The sequence below is a fragment of the Cynocephalus volans genome, chromosome 6 (assembly GCF_027409185.1).
Source record: "Cynocephalus volans isolate mCynVol1 chromosome 6, mCynVol1.pri, whole genome shotgun sequence".
Lineage (NCBI taxonomy): Eukaryota > Metazoa > Chordata > Mammalia > Dermoptera > Cynocephalidae > Cynocephalus > Cynocephalus volans.
The window spans coordinates 18,308,903-18,324,491 of record NC_084465.1 but is presented as its reverse complement, the minus strand read 5'-3'; the positions used below and the strand labels follow the sequence as shown (position 1 = coordinate 18,324,491).

Genomic DNA, 15,589 nt, shown 5'->3' with positions numbered 1-15,589 from the left:
TCTTTATAGAGATTACCAGATTCAGTTTCGATGGCTCTCCCTTTCCTCTTAGCAGCCTTTCCAGACTGGATTGGTTCTCTTTCTCTGTGCTACTTACAAAGCACTTGTGTTTGTGCATATGTCCATGATACTATTACTGATTTTTATCTACTATTATATTTGCATGTTTTTTCTATGAATGTCATTAGACTTTATATTCTTTACGGGTAGAACTTTTCTGTTACCCAGTGCTTGATATGTAAGAACTCAATAAAAGATTGATGGTAAAAAAGAAAAAAAATGAAGTGTACCAGATAACATTTACTGTTAGAAGCTGTTTTAGTCCATTTTGTGTTGCTATAACAGAATTTCCTGAGACTGAGTAATTTATAAAGAAGAGAGGTTTATTTGGCTTATGATTCTGGGACAGCTGTGTCTAGCATGGGCCTCAGGCTGCTTCTACTCATGGCGGAAAGTGGCAGGCAGTTGGTGGGTACAAGCAGATCACATGGCGAGAGATGAAACGAAAGAGAGAGAGAGAGAGAGAGAGAGAGAGAGAGGAGGTGCCAGGGTCCTATAAAGAACAAGCTCTCGTGGGAACTAATAGAGTGAGAACTCACTCATTACTCCCCCCCACCCCAGGGAAAGCATTAATCCATTCATAAGGGATCTGCCCCCATGACTCAGTCAGTTTCCAACACAGCCACATTGGAGATCAAATTTCCACATGAGTTTTGGAGGGGACAACACATCCAAACTCCATCAGAAGCTATAAGTGCCATATAGACAAAACTCTGTGTTATTTTGTAGGATTGGAAACTCAGAAATGCTGAATTTCCTTTTTAAGTTTAACTTTGATAGAAAGGAGATAGATACTTTGATAGAGTATATAGTATTGCCATGTCAAAAGCTGTTTTGACAATTTCATATTTTTAAAACTTTTTTTGTCTTCGTTTGCTTTTTTGAACAGTAGCTCAATTTTCACTGTTAGCATGAGTTCATTTTAAGTTTAGATATATCTGATGGGATTGACAGGTAGATTTAACGAACCGTTATTTATCTTTTGTACTAGCCTTGTTTTATGATGTCTCAGAATTATCTAAAACTTTGCCAGGAGTTTTGGCAAGTATAATGGTTTACATTTTAGATGAAGAATAAAATAATTAAACAGTAAGGGAGGTCTTATATCTTTACATTGAATGGTAGTACAGTACAGCAAAAAACTATTCTTAAGGAGCAGAGTTTGGCCAAGTTTGATATGATTTTTAGACATTGCTTCATCTTATTTAGCAAATAGGTTTGGCTTCAAGAGTTATAAATAAAATCTAATTCTCATGAGCACAAAAGAAGAAATTTACAACATAGTACCTGCCTTGGATTGAGTATCCTCCCCAAAACTTGACCCCCATTGTGACAGTGTTAAGTAGGTGAGAAATGTTACTATTGTATTGAAAGGTGGGGCCTTGAAGAGGTGATTAGATTGTAGGACCATGCCAAAGTGAATGGATTAATAATGGTGGCCAAGGGTGTGTTTGGAGGGCTTTAAAAGGAAAGTGAATGAGGTTGGTCTCTCCTTGCTCTGCCATTTCACAATGTGATCCCCTCCCATCACTGTTGCCACCACCAAGACCCTCACCAGATGTGTTCCCTGGACTTTGTACTTCCTAAAGTCCAAAACTGTAAGCAATAAATTTCATTTTTAATTTTTTACAAATTACTCAGTTCTGTGTATTTTGTTATAAGCAACAGAAACAGACTAATACCGTACCTGAAGTAAAAAAAATGGAAGTGTTTTCATTTGTGTGATTTGCCTCATAGTTCCCTCTTTTTTTTTTTTTTTTTTTTCTTTTTTCTTTTTCTAAAAAGTTTTATCATTACATAATCTAAACATTTTTTTCTGGCCCTTTTTTCCCCCTACATCTGGTGGTCTCCTTTTGAAAGTTCAAGGAATTACTGTGATTATTGTATCTTTCCTTTTTTTTTTTTTTTTTCAGCTCCCACGTATGCATGAGGACATGCAGCATTTCTCTTTATGTACGTGGCTTATTTCACTTAACATAATGTTCTCTAAGTTCATCCATGTTACTGTGAATGGCAGAATTTTATTCTTTTTTATGGCAGAGTAGTATTCCATTGTGTATGTATACCACATTTTCCTTATCCAGTCATCCAGTGATGGACACTTAGGTTGGTTCCAACTCTTAGCTACTGTAAATGGAGCTGTGATAAACATGGGAGTGTAGGTACCCCTTCAACATGATGATTTCGATTCCTTCGGGTGTACACCCAGCAGCGAGATTGCTAGATCATATGGCAGTTCTATCTGTAGTCATTTAAGGAAACTACATATTGTTTTCCATAACGGCTGAACTAATTTACAGTCCCACCAACAGTGTAGGAGGGTTCCTCTTTCTCCACATCCTCACCAGCAATTGTTATTCTCTGTCTTTCTGATACTGGCCAGTTTAACTGGCTTGGGATAGTACCTCAATGTGGTTTTGATTTGCATTTCTCTGTTGCTTAGTGATGTTGAGCATTTTCTCATGTGTCTATTAGCCATTTGTATATCTTATTTTGAGAAATGCCTTTTCAGCTCCTTTGCCCATTTTTTAATCTGTTATTTTTTTTACTGTTAAGTTGTTTGGATTCCTTGTATATTCTGGATATTAATCCCTTGTTGGATGCATAGTTTGTGAATATTTTCTCCCATTCTGTAGGTTGTCTTTATGCTTTGCTGATTGTTTCCTTTGCTGGGCAGAAGCTTTTTAGTTTGATATAATCCCATTTGTTTGTTTTTTCTTTTGTTGCCTGTGCTTTTGAGGTTGTGTTCATAAAGTCTCTGCCCAGTCCTACGTCCTGAAGTGTTTCCTTTGTTTCCCCTACTTTTTTTTATTATTATTATTATTAGTTTTATAACTTCAGGTCTTATATACATCTTTAAACCACTTTGAGTTGATTTTGGTACATGGCAAGAGGTACAGGTCTAGTTTCATTCTTCTACATGTGGATGTCCAGTTTTCCCGGCACCACTTATTGAAGAGGCAGTCCTTTCTCCAAAGTATGCTCCTGTTGCCCTTGTCAAATATCATTTGTCTATGAATATGTGGGTTGATTTCTGGGTTCCCTATTGTGTTCCATTGGTCTGAGTGTCTGCTTTTATCCAGTACCATGCTGTTTTGGTTCCTGCAGCTTTGTAGTATAATTTAAAGTCAGGTAGCGTAGTGTGTCTGAGGGAGGAAAATACATACATATGTTTAAAAAACTATCAAGCATCTTCTGTTCCTGGCATGGAGGCATCAGCTTAGTGACTGAGGAAACAGGGCAGCAAGAAGGTTGGGGGAGCCAGAGATGTGAAGTGGTGAGGGGGGAACACAAAGGTGGGAAGAAGAGACAGCCAATGTCATTTGGATTTTGGTTCTGTTGAGCAAATAAGTAAATGGATTAAGTAAATAAGTAAATATATTGAGGGTAATGGCAGCCAAGTTCCCAGAGAAGATATTTAGAAAAATAAGCAGTAGCAAGGGCCCTAAAGTGTATTGGATTAGAATTGGAGACATAAGATAAACTCATTTTTATTTTATACACGTATGCACATATATCTAGAAATAGTTGTGAATGTGTGCATCTGTAAATGTACATATGTTTGTGTGCTATACCCCAAAAGCAGTTAGCCCACTGTTCATCCAGATCTTGGTTTCAAAATATCAAGGAAAGAAAGGGAGAATACAAGATGTGTCCAGAACATCCTGTTATACCAAAAACTATCAAAATGCTCAGAGAATGATGGGGACGTGTCACAAGGACTAGTATCCAGCCTAAATGGGCACTCACTAGGCAAATCAAGAATAAATTGGAGAGTCAAAATAAACTATTACAATAGTGGATTATATATAACTCATTGAATTAAATATGCATACATGAGTCCATAATGATATAAATCAGTAAAGAAAAAATAATGGGAGAAATTGATGGCAAAATGTAAAGTAATGAATTTAGAAAGAATAATGGGCGTAAAGAAGCACATTTGGTCACTATCATAAAATTCAGGAGTAATCAGTGGGCAGAGGATTGGTGGGAAAACAGGGTCTTAGTGTGATCTTGGAATACCCCTTTGTAAAATACTAATCAACTAAAGGGGGAAGAGGTGAATTAGGTGGAGAAATTCGGTAGCAGAATTCCCAGGTGAGAAAGATTAATATCACCAGTGGTAGGACAAACTGACATCCTGTGCTTCCTGACACATCATCATTCGTGAGGTATTCCTGACAAGAATGTTTTATCTAAGTCTGATCAGGAGGAAATATGTAGAACCAGGGTGAAGGTCATCCCACAGAATGTAAGGCCTGAAATCTTTAAAACTTATCAAGGACACAAACAAAAGGGAAAGACTGAGGAATTAAAAGACATGTCAATTCACTGCAAGTTGTTTTCTTTGGAATCATGGAAAAGAGACACTGCTGGGACAGTTGGCATTTGAATGAAGTCTTTGAATTGAGTGGTAGTGTTGCAAGAGTTGCTTTCTGAATTGGGAATTAGCTGGTTATGTTAGATCTTTCTTTTAGGATATTTACATGGGAATATTTTAGGGGAGATAGGACCTCATGTCTGTAGCTTGCTCTCAAAAAGTTTGGAAATAGGCTAATGATAATGTACACACATGCATGTGCTCATATAGTTGGGTGAGTGCTAGAGCAAATGTGGTAATATATTAACAGTTGGGGAATCTAGGTGAAGGGAATGTGGAGGTTCTTTTTACTGTTCTGGCAGTTTTTCTACAATTTTGAAATTATTTGAAGATAAATGATTAAATGGCTGTTATCAAAAAGATGAAAAATAAGTGTTGGCAAGGAAATGGAGAAAGGGGAACCCATGCACACTGTTGGTGAGAATGTAAATTAGTATAGCCATTAATGGAAAACAGTATGCATGTTCCTCGAAACATTACACATAGAACTACCATATGATTCTGCCATCCCACTTCTGGTTTTATATCAAAAGGGAATGAAATCTGGATCTCAAAGAGATATCTGCATTCCCAGATTCATTGCAATATTATTCACAATAGCCAAGAAGTGAAGTCAACGCTAAGTGTCCATCAACAGATAAATGGATAAAGATGATGTGGCATATATACCTAATGGAATACTATTTAGCCTTGAAGAAGGAGATCTTGTCATTTGCTACAATATGGATGAACCTGGAGGACATTATGTTAAGTGAAATAAGCTTGGCAGAGAAGGACAAATACTGCATGATTTCACTTTTATGTGGAATCTAAAAAAATTGAACTCATAAATGTAGACTAGAATGATGGTTAACCAGGGGCTGGGAGGGGGTGGGGGCATTGAGGAGATGTTAGACAAGGGATAGAAAATTTCAGATAAGAGTAAGTTCAAGAAATCTACTGTACAACATGGTGACTATAGTTAATAACAATGCATTATATTCTTGAAAATTGCTAAGAGTAGATCTTAAGTGTTCTCACCACAAAAGAATGATAAGTATTTGAGGTAACACTTATGTTAATTAGACTGATTTAGCCATTTCATAATGTATTCATATTTCAAAACATGTTATACACAATAAATATATGTAATTTTTGTCAATTAAATAATATTTTTTTTAAAATTAAATTTTAGAAAATGATAAAATATTTATGAGGATATTTACAAAAATGTTCTTAGAAAAATCTTATTGGTTAAAATATTATAAGTATGATTATAATTAGAATTATTAGAGAATGCAAAAAATATAAAGGGAGAAAAATTTGGGGAAAGGCACATTGTATTGACTGCTGTTTGCTGAGCACTGTACTGTATTCTACATAGTCCCAAAATAGTCTCTTTTACTCAGAATGTATCATAGTTGTTTGAGAATGTAGCAATCAAAACAAATTACTTATTCAACATTTATTTATTAAATACCTGCTACATGCCTGGCAACGTTCTAAGTGCTAAGAGAACAGAAAACAAAATCTTTACCCTTAAGGAGCTGTATTTTTGTGGAGAGAGACAGACAATACCAAAATTACTAAAATATACATGCTACTACATGCTATTAAGTGCTCTAGAGAAAAGTAAATTAAGGGAGGAGTCTGGGAGCATTGGGAAGAGGGTTGCAATTTTAGATAGGGGGAGTCTATCTAAAGAGGGTGATTTTGAACAAACACCTGAAGGAAGAGAAGAAGCAAGCCATACAGATATTTGAGGGGAGTATCCTCAGCAGAGCACACAGCAAGTACAAAGACTGAGGTGGGAGTTTTTGTGATGTGGACAGCAGGGAAGCCTTAGGGACTGGAACAGAGTGAATGAGCAGAGCGTGGTAAGAGGTGAGGTCGGAGAAGTAATGGAAGGACAGATACTACAAGCCTCGTAGTTTGTTATGAGGATGTTAGTTTTTAATCTGAGTGAGTTGGGAAACTGTTGGAGGGATTTGAGGAGAGGAGTGACATTATGACTTATATTTCAACACAGTCATTGTGGCTGATGTGTTGAGAATAGACTGTAGGTGGTTGAGGGCAAAGGAGAAATATGGGAGATCAGTTAGAACCTTACTGCAAAAATGTGGCTTTTCCAAGGTGGTAGCTAGTGGAGTTTCTAGAGTTGATAGCAGAAGTGGTCAGGTTATCTACATAGAATCATGTGTTGGTTAACCATGGGGATACATTCTGAGCAGTTTCCTTATTAGGCAGTTTTGTCACTGTGAACTTCATAGAGCGTATCTTCATAAATTTAGATGGTATAGCCTGCTCTACGCTTCCAGCTTCATTATCATCTTTTGGGACCACCATAGCATATGTGGTCCATCATTGACCAAAATGTCATTATGTGATGCATGGTATATTTTAAAGGGAGAGACAACAGGATTTATTGACAAGTTGAATGTAGAGTGTGACAAAAAGAAAGGAATCAAGGACTTTTACCCTAGGCTGTAGGAAAAAATAGTGTTGCGAAAAATTGACATGGGGAAGATTATAGGAAGAGTAGACCTGAGGAGAAAGATCTTTTGGACATGTTAAATTTGAGGTAACTAAGCCAATCACATGGAGATGCTGAGTGAGTAAGCAGTTGGAAATGCAATTTCAAAAGAGAAGTCTAGGCTGAAGATAGAAAATAAAGAGTCATTTAAACTTTGAGACTAGATGAGATCACTAAAAGTTACATGGGTGTAGAAGAAGAGAGAAGTCAAACTGAGGTCTAAGTCATTCTAGCATATGAGAGGTATGGGAAAGAGGAAAGCACCAACAATGGAGACTGCGATTGTGTGATGCCAGCATGAGGAAAGGGAAGCCGAGCCCTTACTGGGGAGTTCAAAAACAGTATGGCATTGGAACCTAATCTATTTTCAGCGGCCCCAAAAAGTAGCAGCTAGTGAAATGGGGAAGCCATAGATTATTGTGTGCTGGAAGCCAAGTGAAGAAATTGTTTTCATGAGGACAGACTGACCACCTGTGGGAAAAGTTACTGACAGCCTGAATATAATATTTAGAAAAAAATGTGAGGGGAGGAATGGTAGACAATAAATGTGGATGGGTCTTTTGAAGAGCTTTGCTGTAAAAGAGCAGAAAAAGGGGCAGTTAACAGCAGGAGAAAAGGAGTCGAGTTGTTTTTAGTTGAGTAAAGTTAAAGCACGTTTATGTGTCAATAGGTGTGATCCAGTAAAATGGAAAAATTGGTGTTGCAGGAGAGATGAAAATTGCTGAGCAGGCTCTACTACACAACTGGAAGGATTGGCATTGGCTTTAGCTAGAAGCACAGACATTTAATTCATTGTAACAAGAGGGAATACTAATACTGATAGTGGTGGATGTTTGTAGAAAATCTATGATTGTTGTTTCTGTTTTCTCAGTCATATGGTAAGCAAGTCCATCAGCTGAGGTTGAGAATGGGAGAGGAGATGATGCTGGAGATTTGAAAAGAAAAAACAATATGAAATAGTCATTTAGGAGAGTAAGGAAGTAACTGGACCAGAGAAATGTCATCATATGATAGACTAACTGGCCTACCTTAAGGGCCTACCTGAAATAAGTAGTCATGTGTTTGAAGTGAAGTGAGATAAGTCACTTTATCAGTCCAAGGTGGATTGTTTTGTTTTGTCTGGCAGAAGGGTTGAGAAGAGGGAAGGGAGTATATGAAATTGGGTGAGAGAAAGAGGAGTTGAGGGTATATGCAAGGAGATGATTATGATGATTGACCCTGGTATTTAAACTGGAAAAGGAGGAATTGAGGGATAAAGAGGGGAGAGGGGTAAGATAAGATAGAAGGACAGGAAAAAGTTGTAAGAGCAAAGGCTTATGGGACCTGGTGGGTCTGTAGGATTACTGGTATCTGGGCACTAGAGGAAGTGAGCTACAAAGAAAGATCACCCAGTTGGATATTGAAATCCTCAAGAGTTATGACAGGACTAATGTTGGAGATAGTGATAGTAAGCCAGGAGCTGATACCTTCGAACACTGAGGAAAAATGAGTAGATGTTGACTGAAGACCGCATCGTGGAGGGAAGTGGATGGTGTGGTGTGATGACATGAGATTCAAAACTGGGTGTTTTCAGGGAGATGGGAGGGAGAGAGCTAGAATGAGGAGCAAGGAGGACCATCCCATTACCAGGCCTAGTTCCATTTCCTGAGTAGAGATTAATTTGTATTCTCTATAACTCATTAGCCCCCTTGTCTAAATTCTGAATCCATCTTTAAAAGAATAATTTAGAACAAGAAATGTTAAAATTTTCTATTTTATAAATATTCAAGTTAATGTTTCTGTAAAGTTTTATTAATGATTCAAAAAATTGACTTTAACCAATCGTTTTAAGATACTTCTCAGTTCTGTATTCAGCAGTGCAGCTGAGTTATTATACCTCAAAACTCTTAGCATGTTTTGGAAAGAAAAAAAAGAAAATTAGTCAAGTTTTTATAACATATATATGATTGTTTATTGCATGTTGGCGTGCATACCAGTGACTCTTTTTGTGTATTTACTGGGCACTTAATTTGCCCAATAAAGATATTGATGTTTAGTTGTCTCTCTCCCTTCTTCTAGATTATATACCGGTTACGGCACCTCCTTCGTGCAAGGTGTGATGCTTCTCCAGTGACCAACAACACCATCCAATTTCACTGTGATCCTAGTTTCTGGGCTCAAAATATTATCAACTTAGGTAGGCAATTATGTACATTTTCTCAGAGTGCCATTTGTTTGTGGAACTCTCAGTGATTATGACATGTTATTGAAAATATGTTCCTTCTACCCCCAAAGTGTTTTTATTAACTAGTTTTTAAAACTAGTATTTCAGGAATGTATGTGTATGGTGACACATAAACACGAATGTAAACACACATACATATGTGGATTTTATGAAATCATCCTCTGTATTGACTAAACACAGTTAGGGATTTAGGGATTCAGGGGTTCCCCCCCCCCCATAGAATCCCATTTGTACTATTAGCTCTAAATTTATCAGAATGGATTATAACTCTTGACTGTCATTGATACAGGATTTTTGATATTTAGATGTTCTCTATTTCTCACAGTATTTTCATACTATTACTGGCTTACTTGTCTTTAGATCCATTCATCAGGCACGTAATGGTTCAGTTACTTTATCTTGCTTAGGGAACTTTTTATTTTTTTTCTTTTGCCTGGCCAGGTAACAATGTGTATATATAAATTTTTTACCTTACTAATTGAGGTATAACATACATATAGTATAGTACCCATATTTTACATATTAGAGCTCACTGAATTATCAGAAAGAGAGACTATCATTTTGGTAATATTAGAAGCTAAAATATCTTTGCAAGCAATTGAGCAGAAAGCAAAGTACTAGCTTTCACACTATTTGCTGTGTAGAAAGTCATTTTGCCTCCTTTCTTAATTTCTCACAGAGAAACTACATAAACAAAAATTTAAGAATTCCTTATACATTGTTTGTTCATCAATAACCAATATTTTCTCTAAAGACATTTTTTGGGCTTATTGACTTTGTTTCAGAATCATCAAAGATGGTACCCAAAGCTAGATTCTGGGTAGGAAAGGGAAAAATGGCTGGAGAGCCAGTACTTTCAGAACATGCTGGAAAAGGAAGAAATAAGCTTGCACAAATTTCATCTGTACAAGAGAAGAACAAAAAGAATCCTTAAAGCAAAGGTGATAAGCCAGTTTAGAAGTATATGCACACAGCAGGCAACTGGAATCACACACACTCCCACTATACTAAAAAGAAGCACCTTTAGAAATACAAACCATGTTTATAAGTAACTCTCTTACCACACCCCTCTGTCACCAAACATTCATCTGTACTGAACCTATAGTAGACCCAAAAAAATAGATTTTTCTAAGCCCCTTTGTTTTAATTTTGCAGCTGGAAAGTGCTTGCTTATGAAAGACACCTGAGAGTTGGTTTAGTGGTTAACAGCTGATTGCATCTCTGGCTTCTGTAAACCTTGCTGCTTGCCTGTTTCAGAGAAGTTACATGCTCGAGTTTCAAAAGCCCCTTAACCACATTTCCTGTCTTTGTAACCCAGCTTGGTGAAGCCCCTCACCTGTTTTATGAAGCCCCCCATCTTGGGTGACTCTTCCTGGATACAGACAGGGCCAATAAAAGGCTTGCATGCCTGCTCAAGAAAAGTATATAATCAGAGATTTCCCTGCACTCAGGGTCCCAGGATCTCAGAACAGGAGTTCATCTGGGTCCTGCTAGTGTTCCTGTCCCACTAGCGTAATAAACTTCCTGACTCTCCATCTCTCTGAGTGACTGGAATTGTTTCCTCGCCAAGTTCTTTCCATAACAAACCTATCACACATTGTAAATTCACACAAGTGGTCATATATGTAGGGATATATGTAGTTATAAACATATCACTTAGGAGCTAACTGGTTAGCTCAGTTGGTTAGAGCACGGTGTTATAACACCAAGGTCAAGAGTTCGGATCCTTGTACTGACCAGCTGCTACAAGCAAAACAAAAACCAATCACTTACAAATGTACATACACCCACATGTAGTTATAGGTACATTTAAGAATTATGTTTAAAACTGTACACATAAAAACGGATATAGTTTTAGATAAAGCTACATCAGCAAAAACAAAACAGAAACAGGATCTCCTAGTCAAATAAGTTTGTGAACTTCTGATAGAATAAAGCTGAATAATATCCTTTACTGTAGGACTTCTTAGAGCTGTAATTTACAGCCTAGTAATTAATTTACAATGAGATTTTACATTGTAAATCTCCCAGGAAGGAGACAGTTTTCCCAAACGTGTTCATCCATGGCTTTGGAGAAACTTAGAGTGCTAAGGAAAAATATTGATCTGGATTGATATTTGGTTAATATCTTGATGACATTGTGTAAGTTTTTCAATCTTTCTAAATCCTTATGTGTATTCTAACATTCCCTTTTACACATACACATAGATACCATTCATTAAATACTGTGTGTTAAGCACTGTTACAGGTAGGTATATGTGTATGTTTATCTATATATTTTTAGAATGCATATGCTTAGTAAATCAGAAACATTTGAGTCTCTCCTGTTGAAGAAGTCAAGCTTGGATCAGATCTATCAGAAGCATCTTTAAATTCTAAAACTGTAGTTGTGAACCAATTAAGATATTCTCTGTCAGAGAACTAACCAAGTATGCAATGTAAAGGTATAAGAGACTTGAGAGACTGCACAGTGTTAATACTAAAGAATCAGAAATACTTTGTTGGTTGTTTTTAGGACCAGTGTCAGGTTTTCTTGTTTTGATATTCAACAGCCATTCTCAAAGTACAGTCTGAGGCTTTGTAAGGGGTCTACAAAGGCTTCCCTTTTCCAACTACATATCTGTTAAATACAGATAAATTTAACGATATATTGTGACAGGTAATACAGAAACAGAGCTTAACTATTATATCAGACCTTTAAAGAGACTTTCAAAAACGTTAAACAATGCCACTTTTCATTAATTATTTTTTATAGTTTTTTTCATGAAGATGTGTTATTGTGGCTTTATTGTTAATTTACATGAATTAGTGAGTGAATTTTTTAATTCTCATTTTTAGTTTCTAGTATGGCATAATTTTATAGATATAATCTGTGTAAACAAAAGCTCTTTCAGGGTTCTTTATTTCTAAGAGTGTAAAGGGGTCCTGAAACCAAAAAGTTCCTTGGCAATTCTGAAATTCAGCAAAAATAGCACTACAAAATGTGATATCTCACCAGCTGTCAGAAAACTTTATTTCTTAACCTTTTCTCTTCAGGTTCTTTAGTAATCGAGGATAAAGAGAGTCAACCACAAATGCCTAAGCAGAATCCTGTCGTGGAACAAAATTCACAGCCACCAGGTGGTTTATCTTCAAACCAGTTATCCAAGTTTCCAACACAGATCAGCCTAGCTCAGTTACGACTCCAGCATATGCAGCAACAGGTAATGGCTCAGAGGCAACAGGTGCAACGGAGGCCAGCACCTGTGGGTTTACCAAACCCTAGAATGCAGGGGCCCATCCAGCAGCCTTCCATCTCTCTTCAGGTAAATTTGGAAGCAGGCCTGTCCTAACTTAGATAATTATAGTATAATTGTGTTCAGCAGCTCTTAAAATAACCAAGCCATCCATCGTCCATGATTTAAATATATGAATTTATAAAAATATTACATTAAGGTCCCTGATTTAATGCCCAGTTTTTAGCCCTAGTCCAAAAGGATGTAGTGGTTTATTTAGCTGATTCTTCTATTTTCATCTACTCTTCATTGTCTTCAAATTACAGCAGAGGATAAATATTTACATTCTAAATAAGCCATGGCTATGATTGATGGGAAAAGTTGTGTACCTGTAATTCTTATATTCGTGCTTCAGAATGATGAGTACTTTTAGGAATCCATTCTGTGTGGGAATGCAGTGTCTAGAAAACCGTATTACATCTTAGAAACTAGTGCAAAGTGAAATAGCAAAGGCAGGAGTTTGGTTCATTAAAATCTGCCTTTTTTCAAACTTTATTTCTGAGCAAAATATTTCATCTACCATTCTTATTTTTACTAGATATGAAGTATTCTATTAATTTTAATCTAGTTTTTATATGCTTTTATATACTTTTGCCAAATAGTTTAACAGTACTGATCAGTTTAGATGTGGGCATACTAAGATTTAGTAAAGGTTTAGTAAGTAATAGAAAGTCTAATTCATATAAATTGTTATTTTTAGTTAAATTTATTTATTAATTATACTTTCTTTTTCTACAAAGGATTTGAAGTGATTTACAGTAAGTGACAAAAATGAAATGGAACAGGGTTTAATAAAAGAGCCAAATAAAGGGTGCAGATATATGCTAAGAATTCTCATTATACTTAAGAACAAAACTTAGATCAGAATTTCTTGTCCACCAAAGCAAAAAGGAAACAGGAATAATATAGATATCACTATCTAATATAAAGGAAACATGCGAGTTAATTAGAGGGAGAAAGTTTTTACTAGTATTTTACTAGCATTAAGAGGAATACATAATGTGGTTCTTGATGAAAAGGCAATTAAATGGCATAATATTTCTTGTAGCAATTTTACAGAGCATAGAGGTGGTCTTTATAGAACTCTTACTTCAACCCTCAATAAAAGTTGTGGGCAGTGTAGATCCTGATTATGTTAAATCGTTTCTGTGAAGGCCTAAGGTAATGTATTTGAGATTTATGGCTTTCTAGTAATTTGATTACAAAGAACGGGAAAATCTAGGGGAATATTGGCACGCTCATTTAAAACTTTTGTTTAACCCAAGTTTTTACAGAAAGTAAGTAGCAAGTGATTTAAAAGATCTTTTCTGAGTGTTCCATGGGAAGAAAACTGTTCACTTTAGATACCAGGAGTGCCCCTGGCAGAACTGAAATTGTTTTAAGGAAACTGAGGGCAGAATGACATATTACAAATAGACTGCAAAGAGTACTAAAATTTTTCTGAAACTAAATGTGGAGAGGAGAGAGAAAATATTTTTTGAGTGCCTAGTGCTAAGCATTTTCATGTATTGATATTTATTTTAAGTGTCTGAGAGATGGTATAATTTTTATTTAACAGTTTATTAACCAGAAAAGGATGAATTAATTGAGTTAACATCCTTTGAGTTAACTGTCTTTTCAGTAAGGAACTGAGGCAGTTTATAAATAATACTGTGTGAAAATGGGTATTTATATAAGCAGTGACAAAACAAAAGTGACCTCTGAGCCTTTAACTTGCATTTTTCAGAAATTTGCTTTTGATCTTATTTTCAGTCTCTAGGATTTAGTGCCATCATCTGTATAATGTACAGTTTAGTTTCTATTATACAACCTAATTTTCCCAATTAGAAATAAAGTACTTTTCACGTCTTGTGGTCCTTACTTCTTACATACTGTGCTTTTTCTGTCTTCTCTTGATGACTCCTTGACCTTCTTTCACGCTCTCATCTCTCATTTTTATCTTTCTACCAAGTACCCACCAAATACATTTTTTGCTCATCAATTTGCTGTCATCTTTAAACTTATACACTGCCCAGCCCTCCTATGTTCTTACTTTCCTACCAGTTTATTTGCATGCATGTATAGAAAAATGCCTGTTTATAAGCAGATGTGCCTCTGGCTCTGTGGGTATGTGCAGATTGTACTCTACATTTGTCCATATGCACAGGTAATGGAAAGGACTGCCTTTAAAAATTACTTACATTATATTTCCCTGTTTCTTCTTCCTCTGAAGATTAACCATATCATCTGCATGGTTAAAGAGTTAGGTGATTATAGAGGTAGAATAGATAGTTATATGACTGAGTGGTGCAAACTTGATAGATGTTATGCATCTGTATGTTCATTTAGCACTATACTCTATTAAATTCTGGTGTCCAGATCTAAGTTTCTTACAGAACATTTTCACATATATCATTTTACACATAATTTACAGCCATAGTTCTCACTACTGAACCAGATTTACTGCTGCAGCAATACTGTAACTCCTATGTATACGTTAATTTTTGTAAGCAGTGGATGGATATTAAAAGGACACCTGCTATCCTTCATGGTTATGCACATGGGAACTATTGACCTATGGTAAAATCAAAATTCATAATAACGGAGTTACTTAAAGTAAGGATGATGATTATATATCTGTTTGATTAAGCTCTCAATTATTTTTCTATTCTCTATTATTCTCAATTATTTTCCTTCCATATCTTGCAAATTAAATGATTTTATTAAATCCACATAGCACTAGTTTTGCAATTTCTTTTAGGATATAACTACTTCTTAACCTTATTCTTTCAAGTTGCTTCTCCTGTCACAGGATTCTTAAAAACTAACTCAATCAACAATAATAGTTCAGGAGAGGGGTAAAAAAATCACCTTACATCTTACCAGACTGTAACAGCTCCTTGATGGCATTATCAACATCTGGTCCTACTGATTTCTTGCATGGTATACCACATTGCTCTGTCATCAAGTGTCGTTTTTTTGGTTGAATCAATGTATAAACATCATTCTGGGTGAGGGTGTGAGACTAGGGTGATAAAAGACATAACCACATTTATTCTCCTTTAAGGCCCATTTTAGGTGCTTTTCTGCTTTTTAAAAATTACCCCTTAGATACATTTAAGTTTTCCACTACTTCCACTATAATTCCCCAACTA

At 36.0% G+C, this 15,589-nt stretch overlaps 1 protein-coding gene across 1 annotated transcript in view; it reads left to right on the top strand.

The window, feature by feature from the left end:
- TRIM24 (tripartite motif containing 24) overlaps positions 1-15,589 on the top strand; it is a 108,307-nt gene that overhangs the window by 72,927 nt on the left and 19,791 nt on the right. The window contains exons 8-9 of the mRNA XM_063100368.1: positions 9,015-9,132; positions 12,217-12,485. Coding sequence (XP_062956438.1) covers positions 9,015-9,132; positions 12,217-12,485 — 387 coding nt within the window. The remainder of the gene's footprint in view (positions 1-9,014; positions 9,133-12,216; positions 12,486-15,589) is intronic.